This window comes from Apteryx mantelli, chromosome 2 (genome assembly GCF_036417845.1).
Source record: "Apteryx mantelli isolate bAptMan1 chromosome 2, bAptMan1.hap1, whole genome shotgun sequence".
NCBI lineage: Eukaryota > Metazoa > Chordata > Aves > Apterygiformes > Apterygidae > Apteryx > Apteryx mantelli.
The window spans coordinates 41,286,312-41,303,067 of NC_089979.1; the positions used below are offsets into that span (position 1 = coordinate 41,286,312).

General features: G+C 37.3%; 1 protein-coding gene across 1 annotated transcript in view; it reads right to left on the reverse strand.

Annotated features, from left to right (window-relative positions):
- The window catches only part of SLCO5A1 (solute carrier organic anion transporter family member 5A1), a gene marked incomplete at its 5' end in the record, with an annotated part of 79,881 nt that overhangs the window by 27,452 nt on the left and 35,673 nt on the right, over positions 1 to 16,756 (reverse strand). The window contains 2 exons of the mRNA XM_013942884.2: positions 3,310 to 3,474; positions 12,089 to 12,315. Coding sequence (XP_013798338.2) covers positions 3,310 to 3,474; positions 12,089 to 12,315 — 392 coding nt within the window. The remainder of the gene's footprint in view (positions 1 to 3,309; positions 3,475 to 12,088; positions 12,316 to 16,756) is intronic.

Consider the following 16,756-nt stretch of genomic DNA (forward strand, 5'->3'; position numbering starts at 1 on the left):
AAACACCAGCATCAGATACTCAGGCTCCAAATTCCATGGACCAAATCCTTGGCTACATCAGTTACATCAGCTAAGGATCTAGTCCAAGGTAAGGGCTTACTTCCGGTAAATTAACCTCAGCTATTTCTTTTACTTCCACCTTATAAGCTACTTTTGAGTTCTCCATCTCTTTTTGACCTGAATCTATCTCTTCTTTCTTCTTCTCTTGAGGGCCTTTATATTGGAAGAGACTGTTGTTAGGCCTCTATCTAGTACCCTGGCAAAACTGAGCAAGTAAATTTTGAGCAAGGAATAGGGTAGTGGTTCTTCCTTCAGTGAGTTACACTGCACTGTTCTTTTCATCCATCCTCTGCCACACCATGAAGATTAGAACATAAAAAATGAGGAGATGAATATGAGGAAACTGCCCTCCAAGGTTCTCCCTCATTCAGGAGGTTGGAAGGGGAAGGGAAAACCTATATTCAGGAAGTACAAAGACCAATTCCTCCATGCAAACTGGAGCTGGCAGTAGCAAAACTCTCTGTGGAAGACTGGAAGGGCAGGAGCATTAACCTGGAGATTTAGCTATTTGTGGTGAAAGCAGCAGACAGAAACACATTCTTTTCTATGTGTCAGGGAGCTTGAGAAATTCTTTTGCCCAAAGTACAAATTCTTCATCCCTGCACTCCTCCTTTTCTGCAGGGCATGTGAAATCAGAAGTGATATACTGTCAAAGAAACACTGTTACTACAGTGCACATCCAGATGAGCTTCCAGGGCAAAGCAAAACACGTACATCTAATAAGGACATGCATTCTTATTTTTCAAAGTCATTTAGAGGAACAAAGCTTAAGATCTGAGAGTAAGCTGTTGCACTGCACTTTCCTTCATTTTATAATGACAGTTTGGCACAGAGGAATTGTTTATGCACCAGATACATTGCTCTATACAGTGCTGCAAGGCAATATCAGCTTTCAGTCAGCAATTTTCAAGCTTTGTCCTTTTTGTTGTTGTCAGGATGTTGCAGCACCTGAGGCTTTTCACAGAGGCAAAAGATGATCTTAACAGCTACTAATAGTCTGGTACCAGAAAACTGCAATATTTGCTAAGAATGCTACACTTCCAGAGGGAATATGGAGGAGATTTTCAAACCAATTCTGTCTGAGAAACATACTGTACCTTTTCTTAGAACTAAAGCTAGAACCAAGGCATTTGTAACCATTTTATCAGAGTGGTGCTTTACAATACATAGTGTGCAGCACTGCTGATTGCAAATGATTTCAATTGTAACCCTTTTTTTCACAGAAAAGCTTCTATCAAACCACCTGAAATTTTAACCTGGATTTGTCGAAGATCTGCCTGCAACCTAAAGTCAAAGTTAATTTTTTCAGAATTGAGAAAATCTGAAGGCTGAATGCCACCTGCTTTTCTCATGGAAAACAAAATTGCAAACAAGGCAAGACTGCAGCACAAGTTGCTCAAGTTCAAGACCTGAAATTTGGCATTATGTCATTCTCACTGATGCTTAATGCCATGTTTGTTTAAAAAAAGAAACAAATGGAAACTTAATTAGAGAATTGATGCTTATGAATTGAGATGGAAAATGCCCGATACAAAACTTGCATCAGTCACATTAGAAGAGATTCAGCAAGCACATGAACTCAGCTGTAGATGTATGAACATAGATGCATTAATATAAGTAAGTTGTACGTACTCCTTTTGTTAAATCAGAAAAGTTTGTAAACTGGAAATGTCAATTTCTAGATTAACTAGTAGCAATCTAATACAGTATTTCCAAATTTTCTCTTCCCATTTTTCCTATAAAAACAATCCAGAAAATTAATTACAACTGTTAACATTAATGCAACATTAAGGAGCTGGGAACATTAATGTACTGACTGTTGAATATTTTGTGTGGCAAGAATGTTTCTGGTTTATACTGAGAATGAAGGGAGTTATGGAATAGCAATTCCATCAAGACTCCCAGTAATGCCATAAACCATTAAAGCAAAACTCATTTGTTGCTCAGCCACTATAAATATCGGATAGAATTACAATCCCATCAGCCTAAATTTCCTCCCTATTTACAGAATACAAGGATTTCACACCCTGAAGAAAACCTCTTCCCAGCAAGCTCTCATCTCATGGTATTTCTCTGACTTTCTCTCAGCACTCTGCTTTTCTTCCAGCCACCACAGGAGACAAAGGATTTTCATGTGACCTCTCTGTGTCTTTGTTTCTCTTTCTTTTACTAATTTTTTTCTTTTTCTTGACTAATGCAGCCAGGGGCTTCCCCCCCTACCTTGCCCCTGTTCCCATAACTCTCTCTCCACTAATGGTGTAAGTGCATCACCTGATTCCTCAAGGTCTCCATTCACCATCTCAGACGTAGTGACTGGAAGTATGGGGGAGCAAAGAATGAACCCACCTAGCAATTAGCAGCTATTCTTTATAGGAAGCAGAATGGAAAAGGCAAAAAGATGTTTACAAGTGAAAAAGAAGAAATGGAGATTGAGACGAGTGTCTTTGAGGCAGCTAGGAGGAGATTTCTATGATGGGCCCCAATTCTGCACAACACTTCCTAGCAGTAGCTCCTTTCCCTAGGGAAGTTGCAGGTCAGGACCATCTCTCCTTCCCTCAGAGCAGCACAAAGCTACGTAACAGAATCTTTCAAGCTATGGCAAAAGTTGGACTTAGCTGCACATTGCTGCGGGCAGCAGGGGACGCGCCACATGTGCAAAAGAGGGAGCCTCAGAACTGAAGTGAGAGACAGGAGAGGATTGTGGTAGCTCTCCTGGCTAGACTATACTGTTGGGTGCTCAGTCTTAATAAGTAAATATTGAAAAGACCACCAGCCTGAAGGGGAGAGATGAATAAGCAGAGGATGACATAGATAAACAACCAGTCACTAAGGAAAAGGAAAGATTAGGATATTTTAAAAGATCAAAGTGGAAGTAAACTTCTTATAAAATAAGAATAGCTTTAAAATATCTCTTAAGCTACACAAATCACAACAATGCCTACAGGTTTTCTAGCTTGTTTTTGTTGCTCCCCCCCCAAGACATTAACATATTAGAAAATGTCACTGCCTAAGCTTATGCGACCCCCTCAACTCTTTAACAATATAAATGGGTTCATTATGTAGTTGTTCACTAAACAAACGTAGCAAGTATCAAAGACCAGCCTGTATAACTAACTGAATGCATGTAGTTGGATCCAATCACCTGTTCTAACTCTTAAAGCATGTTTTTGGTTCATTTCTGAATAGATTTATTTCATTGGTCAAAGAACGACAACCCTTTCAATGTTATACTACATGGCAATGCCTTACCAGTGTAGATGCTGGCATTGGAAGCTGGGATGCCAAACTGTGACTCGATGAACTTGGGGATGAAGGTAATAAAAGCTGTAACAATGGCACTCTCGGCTGTGTATGACAAACTCACAAAAAGGAATGTCATGTTGCTTAAGATCCTGACAGCTGCTCTTGGAAGCTCTATAAAATGACAAAAATGACAAATGAATGTTATAAATAATGAGTGAAAAACAAATGCAAACTGAAACAAAACAAATTGATTTTCTTTGAGATGGACTGCAACTAATGGCTTGTTAGCATCTGGCTACATTTACTAAGTGGAAGGAAGACAGTGCATATTTTGGATTGCAATCTTTTTTGTTTGCTCTTACACTATCTTACAGTATCACCCTGGGGCTGCAGTCCCATTTTTCACAAATAGAACAGATGTCTGTTTTAACAAATCTGTCTGGAAAAACAGGGTCTACATGGTAACACTAAAAAGAAAAGAAAAACAGCAAGAAAATGTAGCAAATCTGGAATTATACTGATGTCTTCTTTCAAAATTTTCTAGAAGATATGCATATCACGCTTCTGAGCCTGACAACACTGAATTTTGACTCCACATGAGGAAAACAGACCACATACTTCCCCTGTAATTGCCTGCTTAAAAGTCCACACTTGGAATTCAGGCTTAATACTATAAGCTGAAAAGGATATCAAAAGATTTTGAAACAAACAATTTTGCAAATAATTAAAAAATATTTACAGTACATACAGACAAAGCATAATGATGTCAATGGTGTCAATGAATCTCAGCATATCTCATATACCCCCAGCTCATTTAATACCCCCAGAAGGGAGAAAAGTATAACCAGAAATGAGAACACATCATTAACTTACATGGAAAAGGTATTCATAGATGTTGCAATTATCCTCAAACCAAATATTAAAAACCCATGAAATTCAGAACTGAAAAAGCATTTAAGTACCTTAAATTCAGTCCTGTAGTGATGTCAGGTGTTCATCACAAGATTATGATAACTTCATTCAAGCTTTAATTTTTTCAGATTATACAGGGTGACTTTTAAAGACAAGATTTTTTTTGGTTTCTTGGGGCTTCTATAAGGTCAGATTTTCAGCAAGTCTTATATTCAGCCTACTGTAGTCTGGGTTTTTTTCATTTGCTTTTCTCTTTGTTTGGAAATTGAATACTGTCTCAACTAAAGCCCACTGAATTCAATGACCAGAGCTCCCATTAGAAATTTAAGATATTGAATAAGTGCAGAACAGCAGAACTCCTGAGTGAGAATGTTAAAAGTTGTCAAGGCAAAAATCTGTCTCACTTACTCAGCTGACTTCAGTAGGTTATCTATATAAAAGCAAACAGAATTTAGACTCTTGTCATGTCAAAACTTGTCAGACTGCAAATTAGCACCTAAGTCGTCTGACTGCATCCAATCCTAGCTTCTGCCAGTCCTCAAAAATTATAGTGAATTCATTATGAGTATAGGATTTGTAATTGTAATGTAGTCAAATGCTCTCCTGCTGCCTCTACAAGGAAAAATATTAAATGTTAAATATAAAATTGGGTGTAAATAAGTAATGAATAAATCATATTAGGAAGGACTCATATTCAAATCCTAATCTTTTTAAGCACCTACAGCTTAATTATGGTACTGTACAACAGCAAAACAGAAAGAAACACGGTAACACAAGTATGAGGCAACATGATATCAACATGAATATAGGGAAATTGTATTACAGATGTACATAAATATCTTTGAAAATGTCATTACCGCAGCAAGCACAAACACAAAAGAATATTAGAACTTATCGGTAAATATATTGCAAGTTCAAAACACAACTGATCAAACTTTATCTCATTGTTCAAGAGGAAATGAAAAAGGAAAAAAAAAAATCAAAGCTCTACAATACCCTTACATGGCACTACCTCAGCGTCTTTTGCTTTGTGCCTACTTTTGGTTTGGCTTGGTGCAGTTGATGGGGGCTCAGAGCAAAAAGAAAACAAAGGATGAGAACCAAGACCCACTTTAACCCAGCTTTGCCAAGCCTCTCGCAGGGGCTAGCTGACAGTAGCCCGGCAGTTTAAGAAAACAGCTGTTATAGGGCTACAGCAGGGGACCTATAGCAGGATCCCCCCAGGGACAAGGTGCACGACCGAGTGCGTCTCCCCCTGAAATAGGCAGCAAGCAGTTAAGACCGCGTTTCTGCCACTGTGAAAAAGCAGGAAGGAAGGAAGACGGGGGTGGGGAACAAAGCACAAAAGAGTAAACACTTTTTAGAGAAAAAGGCGTCCTCTAAGGCTCCAGTTTGGCCCCACCAGAGTTTGGGACATCCGTTCTGAGTCAGCGAGAACACCATTTTCTCTATTCTCAAATGCATCAAGTAGATGGGACATTCTCATTAGCATTTTTGTTTGATTTTTGTCCTCCATGTCAAAGTTTTAGCAAAAAAATGTATGTATTTGAAAACTGCTCATGCATGTGAACGTGTCTGGGCAGTAACAGTGGGATGTATTAGCTTCGAGCCATGTCATGGGTCTACTCTAGCATTTAAACTGTTCGTGGCCATAGAATTATGTACAATATCTATGCAAAAGTACAATTGTTTCAAAAAATCCAAAAATACCTGAGAAAGGAACAGAACCAAATGTCTTTCATGTTTCATGCTCTTGAGTACATAACAATGATGTAGAATAAGTGTTGGTAGAAGAGTGACTTTGAATAAATCTAACCTAATAAAAGGCTATATTTATATACCAGGCAGCTGTTCACAACAGAATACATGTGGAAAAAAATAATAAGACAGTAACTTTCAAAAGAGTGGACATCACAAAGAGAAATGTTATTTTATTAGAATGATGAACTAGGTGCTGTTTATAGAAGTGAACTGAAGGTCCTTGGCCCAGGACTGAATCCAAGAACTTTGCTAAATCACGTTATTTTAAAGGGGCTGGTCAAAATGTCATAATACTTGGTAAAGTTTAGCTCTTCCTGATAAAACTGGAAAGTTTAAGGTTTAGAACTTTTGATCTAAAGATACTAAAGAACTAATTAACTAAAGAACTGGATCTAAAGAACATTTTGCTCTGGCAAATGTTCTGATGTAGAGCTGTACTTTCTGTTGACTCCTATTTACATCTTTCAGGATACTGAGCACTCAATTTAAAGGTCATTATTAATATGAGCAATAATATTTTCAAATTGGATTTCTACAGAAGAATAGATAACACTCAGACTGTCTTGGAATAAACACAAGTTCTCTTAAAACTGTGTGAAGGATTCTTCTTTAGAGACCAGCCCTGTTCTGATTACCACAATTTCTGGCATGAAATAAAACAGAGTATTCCTGCATGCTGCACTAATATATGCAACCTGTAACAGGTGATGGTCGATGCTATCTGCGACTTCTAAAGACTAGCTGTCTGGCATACAGGGAAAAGCTGCTATATATTAATAAATCTGTAAACAAAAATACATATTCATAATTAGGTTCTCCCTGTTTTCCTCCTATGATTACAGTAAAATCTTGTGTAACAGAATCTTTATTAGACTTCTGAATTTAAAAAAAAACTATAATAAAAAGACACAGGAAATATCTTACATTTTCTAAGTACACTAATTCTAATAAGAAGCAAGAATGCTAGCAACTTTAAGGATCCAGTGCTTTATACCAAATAATCCACCACGCATTTAAAACATTTCAATGTCATGTTATTTTTGTAAGGTATATCAATCAGCCATAGGCCTAGTCTGTGGTTTCAAGGTCATTACTAAACCTCTCAGGCTCTGATTTTTTAACAGAATCATCATCTGTCATTTTTACAAATACACATGAGAAAGAAAACTATGAGAATTTGCAGTTTCCATCATTCTGTCATTTGAACAAATAAGTGTCTGTCAATTACATTCCTAAATCTGAAATGATTTTCTAACATGACTGCAAACATGCTTACTCTGCTGTGCACTAATTCAAATCCTAAACTTTTCTATTTTTCTTTTTTTTTAAATAACCTAATAAGTTTTTAAGCATAAATTGGAACTTGTCTTGCTGGACTGCTTCGCTAGTTTACTGGTAATTTGATTCCCTTCCTGATCTTTGACAATATTTTTTCTCTAGTCAGCATTCATTTTCTGCCACTTGTGTACTGGACCACTGCTTGACTCATTGTAAGGGAAAAGTGGTATATTTTAAGAAGAATCTGAAACAATGCAAATATTTGTAAATACTGCTCTAGGTTACATAAAATTCTTAAAACACTGTAACAGAATTTCAATAAAAACTCAAATAATTCCAACTTCACCTCCTTTTTCTTAATTTAATATAATTTTTTTATCCCTATTCCTGTATATTTAGCCAAAAGTGGTGCATGAATATAACCAAGGGAATAAAATATCCCAGTCTGCAGCACTATCTTCTTGTAGTCCATCAGGAAACCCCCTTATGCAGATAATTAGTCAAAGGACCTCCTTTCCATCAAGCCCCTACAGCTCTATCCCAGTCTTCAGATTTGAGGGAGGCTGAATCCACACGAAGCTCTTAGGGATAACTGTTGCTCTTGCAGATTGCAAAGCGGAATCAATATTTGAGACGGAATTTCTGGTTTGTTTATGAGAATGGAAATTAACATTTTCAGCCACACATTAATATTTTAAACATATTGTTTAAAATCTAATCAAGCCTAAGCATTAGCTCTAGAATCAAGTCAAAGCATTAATTCTAGAATAATATTTTGCCACACGTGTTTCATTTCATTATCTACTCACATAACATTTAAACAATCTCATTCAGCTAGCTTCCACAAGGATTTTCAGGGCATGCCTTAAAGACTGCCTGGGTGGCAGCCAGATAGTCGAACAGTCCATAATATCCCATCAAGAGTAGGGAAGTTTGAAGTGCATTTGGTGTGATTATTTTGTGTAATTTGACTTAGGGTGGCTTCTCAAGGCTCCGGATAAGACTGGCCATTGCCGCACTGGGTGATGCCAACATTATCTATTTTAAGTTCTCCAGGATGGCATAATAAAGGGCAGAGAGCAAAGTGACTTGCTCAAAGTCACCCAGACGGTCAGTGGTGCAGCAGGATCTCCAGTTCATGGTCTACCAAACTCTCTGGCATTTACAGGGCTCACAAAGTGCCTCTGAACACAGACCAATACCTTCCTCCTGCTCTTCTGATTCTTACTAAATAATATTTGCATATTATAGAAACTGCAATCAGACTTTATGCTATAGCCACAAGCCATGAGTAATGTCTTTTAACTTTGCTGATGCCCTGACAATCATTATTATCCTGCCTCCGTCCTGGTACAAACTGACTGGGAACAGCATATGGGCTGGTAGGCATGAAAATTCCACATTTTAGAAATGGCTCAGGAGTAATACTGGTTTATTTATATGTATATAAGCACCAAACTCAACCTTTTTCAGAAAAACAAAGATTATAAAATACATGTAATTAATTAACACCCTTCAGAGTTTAGGTCAGCACATTTTAGGTGAGTAACATATGCACCTGCTTTCTTCACTTCTTTATCCAACAGCACAGTAAGTTTCATTATAGTAAAAAGTAAAAGGGACTGAAGACACAGCTTCCATGGTACAAAACCCTAAGGGTATCCACACAATAAAGGAAAACAGTGTTTCTGTTTGCTCAAGTTCATGATTTATCTGCACCTATGGAATTAAACCATGGTTTCTTCATTATATACCTCCTCTAGCTCATGTTTTTTATACTATCTTCATTTTTCCAATCCAATTTTCATCCTCCTATGACCTATTTAATTTTTTTTGATACCTGCCTCAAAAGCATTCTTCCTCTTATATTGTTTACTTGCAATATAAATAAGAAAAGACTGAATTCCAAGCCCATGTATCTCAAAACATGAGAAAATGTAAAGACGGATTTATATTTTTATCTGATCCCAGCTCTACCGTGGGCCAAACCAAAATCCAAGTCACTGAAGTTTGAGAACATTTGTGGCTGGAGCCAATTTTGTTTTATTATCTTCAGCCTATACTGACAGCCACTCCAGAAGAAAAGGGACTCCAAACCTCTCCTCTTAGGTTTTTTCAATTCCTTTTCATTCCTATCTAGAACTAACTTACATGAAATTAGGACAAGTTACAGTAGGACAAGAATGCAACATCATTTTGCAAGGCTTCTCAAGTAAGACAAGATCATATCAGAAGAGCAAAGCAAGCAGTTTCTTACACAAGACTTTCCCTACCAAAAATGCAAAGGTTTTACAGATTTAATGACACTGACCTCTGTCATAACAGACTGCGACATCAGAGATATTTAAAAGTATAGAACAGAAAATGTGACTCACTAAATCATCAGTCTCCCAGTTACTGCCTAGGTGGAGTTTCTGCCCATCTTTCTATAAAAATATTTTGCATAATATGAAGCCCTGAAATTCAATGGGAAGTATAAAATCCACATCGTAACTCAAAAGAAACAACGTTAAATGACTTAGACACGTGACCCCTTTTTCCTTCCCATTATGAGTGAAATTACCTCAACTGAGAAGCCTGAGGTATGATCTCATTCCATAAAGCCCACTTAAACTTGAAAAATAATTAAATGAGAGTGCATCCCTGCTGCATGGCCCTTTTTGCTAGGGTAAATGACACCTAATGGGAAAGCTATTATCAGTTTATAGGAAAATACTTTTCACCTAAACTTGCTTGGTATCTTTCTGACATGTGGACTACAATGCTGTTTTTAACTGTTCCACACAGTGCAGCTTCTCCTCTAGAGAAAATGAGAAGTGTTGTAAATGAGAAACTATAATTTGGTGACCACCATTAAAATATTCATAGAGGATTTGTTAATAAAAGGTGTGGCATACAATTAGGCATATATATGCCTAAGAAACACATACTAAAAAGAGGTATACAGAAGTTGTAGTTCCTGGGAAAAAAGTACTAGAAAAATTCTCTTAAAACTTTTTTGTTTTTTCTGTATCTGTTTTATCATTAGTGAAACAACATGATCTGGAAGGTGAAATTATGTGTGGAAATGGAGAATCAGAATCAGCGAACTCATCCAGACACACAGTTTACCTGAATACCTCTATCTTCCAGACACACCGACAGAATGAAGCGATCCCTCTACGGTGAGATTGCCTCTACTGATTAGGAAGGAACGCAACAGGGACTGAGCCCCCCTTTTCCACTTCCCTAAGTTAGTCAGAAAGCCTTGATAGGAATAGCCCAGAACTACTTTTGATAGTTGGGAGGCCAGTAAGTTTGAAGGCAAAACAAACCAACCAGCTTTACAAATTTAAGAGAAAACATTATGTGAGTGAGTCACAAATATGGTGGATACGAAGTCTTCAAAGAAAGTAGTACACAATATTTTTTTCTTCCCTCTCAATCCACCACTTTTTGAGCCACTCTGGATTGATGATTGTACCAGGAACTATTATCTCAGACTGAGAAACAAAGAGAGGACCAGGTTCTAAAGAATCTGATATTGCAGGTTTATCTTGCTTGTTGTGAGCCTTGATTACAATGCCATTATGTGAGCTAATAAAATCAGCACAATGTAATGATGGTGTCTGGTTTTTGTTAACTTCCATAGAAACTAACAATAACTTCAGTTTTCCTAAGAGTATCGGTATAATTGCAATGAGAAATAAGCCTATACGTACATGGGCAAACATTACTTAGAATTAAACTGTTTCTAGTGTTGGTAAGTCTTGGCTACTGGATGAGTGATCATAAATGTATCATTAAAAAATTTGTCAATCATATCCCAGACTGACATCCCTCAAAAGGTAACACTGATACTCATGTCAATAAACAAACGCTTAAAGTTTTGAGTTCAAATTATGTCTAATGGCACAAAGGATAAGGGTTTTCATGATTTCTCTTAGTTCCACTGTATTCATCAGCTACCACAAACACGGCACAACCAGCAGTCATGTCATGGAAACCAAGTAGGACACAACAGTATTGATAACACAACAGCATTAAGGTGCCATTCATTCTTATCCTGTACTATTCAGTATTATGACACTGTAAAGCCTATATTGTCAACTCCAAATTCATATGCTTCACATTAATTCAGTTTTTAACAACACTGCCTTTTTTCCCATAGCATTTTATCAATGATTAGTGCTGACTGTTAGATTTTACATTAATATTGTACTTACTGAAAATAAAAATCCCTATTACTTGTCATTTTTTTGGTCTCTTCTTGTTTCAAAATTAGCACAAGTTTATTCATCCTACCCTTCTGAAAATAAATAGCTTGCAATACACAACTGCCAGGAAATACATAGGAGATAAAATAATATTTCTGTATTAATTTGTCCAAATACATAAGATAATTTAACGCATGTACTAGAATTGTTTTCACTTGTTTTGCCTATATTTTAGGAGAGGAACACTTCATTCTGTGAGGGACAGCTTAAGAAAGAACGACAATTACAAACTGTTAGGTGCACAGACATGTTGTGAATAGAGGTCATATAACCACATGACAGACAGAGAGCAGATGAATATGAAAGGCGGGGAAGGGGACTGGTTTATTAAAGCAAATAGGCTACCTATTTGTGACAGGTGCACATGAAACACACTCCAATAGTTTAAGTAAAAGGAAGTCTTACCTTTATAATTGCACTTGATAATTTTAAAAAAGGACAATCTATTAAAACCCCTCTCAACAACAAAACATAATATGGAACAGAACACGTCAAAATTCTGCCTTCAGTTAGACTCATACAATCCTAGAAGATGACCTTGAAATTTAAAGAGTTTAAAAATTAAAAACAAACTTTACCTTTAACATTCTTTCCAAATCCCATAGAGGCAGGAACTGCACTGTCTGCTTGTATTTTGCTATTTGTTTTCTCTTTCATGACTTCATCCTCACTTGAAACATCATCAGAGTTCATCTTCTTTTTCTTTTTCTTTTTTTTATGCCGCGGAGGGAGCTTTTTTGGAAAGGTAAACATTGGAAATATCACAAGGAGCATTGCAATGGCACAAAGGAGAAATCCACTCCACCTAATGCCAGAAGATAAGAAGAGAAATGACAGCCAACGCATTATGCGAAGTAAAAACACCAAAGTGGTTATTATAGCCTCTACTAGCTAGAAAGAAATATTTGCAAAATATATAACACTGAAATTAAACTAAATAATTGGAGCAGGGGAAGAGACTTCACTGCATTAAAACCCTTAATTAGAAGACACTTCTGTTGGCTTTTCTACTGATAAAGGTATTTATCCAGAAATCAGCAACTATTATGAAATAGTGCCATCTTTAAGTTCCTCTAAAATTTCCCCTTTAATTATTATTTAGTCCCAAGTCCTGACAGGTGGAAACTCAGTTTTTCTTTACCTTGCTTGGCTAATTCTCAATAAAGCAATACTGTATTCCTCTAGGGAACATGAAAATGTTATCCATGACATGAGAAGATAAAATGTTCAGGCAGAGATACCAGGGTTAAACCTGTCTTGCTTTCAAATGACTACCTTTCTCTGCATGGTCTGGTCTATGGTCTCCCCAGCGCAGAGCTCCCAAAACCTGCTTGCATACAACATATTTGCCAGGGCTTACGCCTAAAACTTCACAGCTCTGTTCTGTGACCATGACATGAAATATCCCTTCACAAACTAATACCTCTTCTCTCCCTCTTTCTTACAAGAACAGGATATAATCAGATCTGCAAAGAGCCCTTGGCTCACACTAAATGACTCAGGGTCTACCCACGGAGGAGGATATCGGCAATGCACAGGATGCGAGAAAAGTGCTATTCAGAGGGTAAAAGAATACAGTCATCCTCCCTGAAGCCAAGAAACTTAACTGACTTTACCACAGCAATGCATACGTGCAAAAGGGCCATTTTTAGAGAATACTCTAGAGTTAATCTTCTGAGGTCAGAAAGCTGACAGTAGAATATCAGACAACCTAATTTCTCCTCTAAATTCACCTTGCAATGAAAGAATACAGAGGAAACATGGATAAACTCATACAGACACTTCCATAAAGAAGGAAGGCCTCAGAATTCACCCACAGCGGTCTTCCAATGTATTGAAAACACGATTCACATTAGAAATCCCTGAAGCCTTGAGTTCGATGCTAATCTAACGGACACTAGTGTAAAGGAAGTTTCACTGAATTCAAGTCCCTTACTCCAATATCAAACCATCCCAAAGAAAGCCTGAAGCTCTTTGCTTTCAAATGGACTATGGTTACATTTTTGTACATCCTTTACACTTAAAATGGAAACTGCATCGTGAAGCTACTTATTAAATATTTGTACAAATTTTAAACATGTAAAAATATTCAACAGACAGGATTATTTGCACAAGAAACAGAAACAACATTTGGCTTCACTTTTGTAATGCAAAGATATTGAAGAATGTATTTTTTAATGAAGGCAAATTTATATGCATGTGTAATGCTTATGCAAAGGCAAACCAGCAACAAACATCCATACATACCACCATTTTATTAGAAAAACTGTGCAGGAATCTTTTGTGAGGCAAATCTAGAGTGAGAGAAAGCTTTGACCAGTTTTGATATTATGTAAACAGAAAATCCTCTGTTCACTCATTTTAGCTGATAAAATACAAGGATTACAAAGGAGACTTTTAGGAGGATTACTCAGCACTATCAGACAGGAAATAAATTGGTACCTGGTATAAAAATGTAGCCACATTCCTTTCAGGTTCTCAGAGGCAGAAGCAGCAAAGCACTGATCAAAGGAACAATCTGTGGCAATAAAATACGGAAATCTGAAACCACCCACTCAGCGGGGAGCAGCAAAGGAAACAGGGCCCTCTGATGTAGCAAGAAATGAAATTCAAATCCAAAGGGACCATTATGGCAGCATACCAAGTGCTGGGGATGTCAGAAATGCAGCACTGTATATAATACTGTCCACTGTCTACACTTCATGTTTTACTGGAGAGATATCAAAGAACTGGAAAACAGACAAAAGAGGATATCAGAAATAACAAGAACTTTTACGATGGGAAGTGAGAGGTCGGACTGGGATCTATATTAATCAGAACACATGAAATCAAGGGCTTTTTAAAGTCAAAGAAAATATGCAGGGGAATACCTCAAAGGCATCTGCACAAGCACTAAGACCTCAAATGAAAGCAATTAAAGCTAAGGACGGACCAGACCATCCAGAAGGAATTCCTTTAAACTTCTGTGTGGAACAGTAATGAAAGATATTATGAGAAGATCCAAGCACTGAAAGGATTCAGAACTAGGCAAACACTTAGAAAGGTGTTAGCAAAAGAAAATTTAATTCAAAGTGCTTGACAGACCGCCAAGGGCTGCTCTGCAATTAACTTGATCCCAACACCATATGTTAACAGTTCTTAAAGACAACAACATGATGGGTGATTTCTAGCAGATATCCAGACCATTCCTTACAGCTACCATATTTGAATATAAAGCAGTCTTAAACATTTCATGGGATGGCAAAGGTACTTGGTCTGTAATTTAGCCCAGAGCACCTACAAAGAAATATTCAAAAATCCAGGTCTGTGCAAAACCAATTTTTGTGAAACTCAAGGAAGAATCAGACCAGAAACAATCACTCTTACTGTGTTTATCAGATCTCACAAAAGATAAACCAAATTGTCTGTTTCCTGCATATATAGAATATACTTCTTAAAAAGGAACAGTTTAAGTAAAAAATAGGCTTTGCAGCAATGCTTGCTGCCATATATCACAGTTGCTGTACTTCTTGTTTTGTCTGTAATCATTACCTTGGGTCTTTGTGATAAGTGGAGTTAGAAACTTTACAGCTATAATAAGGGAAAGACGAGAATCAAAGACACTAATCCACTTCAAAGGAGATAAGGCTGAGAAATCTTAAATATGACTGCCCATTAACTTACTGTAATTGCGCCCTACTTTCAAAAGCATGTCAGCTCTCTGAAGTAAGCATTAGACTACTCTTATATTTCAATTTGTTAGATGACATAAATAAAAATAAACTTGGCTATGTGGCACTTCCCTGTAAAGAGAAAATGTCAAGGTCCCAGAAAATAGATTTCAGTGGAATGAAATGCTACACTTCCAGAGCTCTCTGTAACTGGGCAGTTATTAGGGACAAAGGACTGATTCTCACACCACTAATCTTAATTTTAATGGGTAGATAAAAGATAAAAAGATAAAGATAAAGCTTCAGAAAGTGAAAAGAGAATGAAGCACAAAGGCTTTTAGTAGAAGCCATAGACTGTGAAACAAATTTCCAGAAATCTGATATCAGGGGATACTCTTTAGAAAGTTAAGAGAAGAAAAAAATTAGGGAACCAAAATGAAAGAGTAAGACAAGGTACCTGGAACGTCCTTCATGGGATTAATCACAGCTAGTTTCTTTACAGATTTAATCAATGTGATAAAAAGAGGAAACTCTGAATAGCTTTTACTTTCCTATGCTGGCTAGAGTACAACTCGCCTGCTGAGAGCCCATGTCTAGCAATTTCCTGCCCTTGCTTGAATCATATTTGCACCCCTACTAATCTGCAGCTCAACCACCACATTGTATAGGACAGGATGACACAACTCCTGAGTTGCACCAACCCCATCTCTAGGTACCTAAAGCAGCCCACACATTGCAAATGGCCAGCCTCAGGGCTGCATATTTTGCAAGGTGCCTGGACCCTGAAAAGATAAGCAATACAATATTTGGCATTGTGATTTTAAATTCCTTTGCATTTTTTTGCCTGATCTCTCTTATTCTCTGCCTGTGATAATTAGTTCAGGCTCCTTGTGGCGTAAGCTACAGTTCAGATTTACTAACGCCTCTGGGCTTCCCAAAGGAATATCTGCACACCCCTTCAAGGTCTGTGGTCACACTGAAACATGCTGAAACAGGTTGGGGACTTAGACATTTGACTGTGACAACACTGCACTAATATCCAGGCTAGCTTTAAACTAGCAGTGCTGGCAGTCCACCTGCTGCAGCACAGAGATTGGTGCAAACCGCCTGAGAAGCAGCTAAACTAATGTGTTCCTACTGCTTTGGTTATTTTACCATCATCTGAGCTGCTTAATTTAAAACTCACACAGGTATGTCCACACTACAGGGCAGTTACACTGGTGGCTGCATTGTAGATAAAGTCAAAAGTAAAGCTTACTCCACATTCATATGGCCCAACTAACTTCGATTAACAAATATATTTGTGGGCTTGTTCATGATTTCTGTTGAAAAGTTCTGATCAGATGTTGACTATCAGTTCTGACATGCACTTGCTTAAGAACATGTGAAATGAGTTTTACTAAGAATGTGTATTATTTTGCTCTTATTCAAAATATTTTATTCAAGAACAGTCAAAGCACTTTTCTAACACTACACCATATTCACATTACAAATCTTTTCTGTGAGATAAATCAGTATATAAATCAGGGCACAGAGTAGCTAACCCCAAGGTCACAGGTAAGCAGAGCACTCAGGTTGTCTTTCTCTAGTATGACA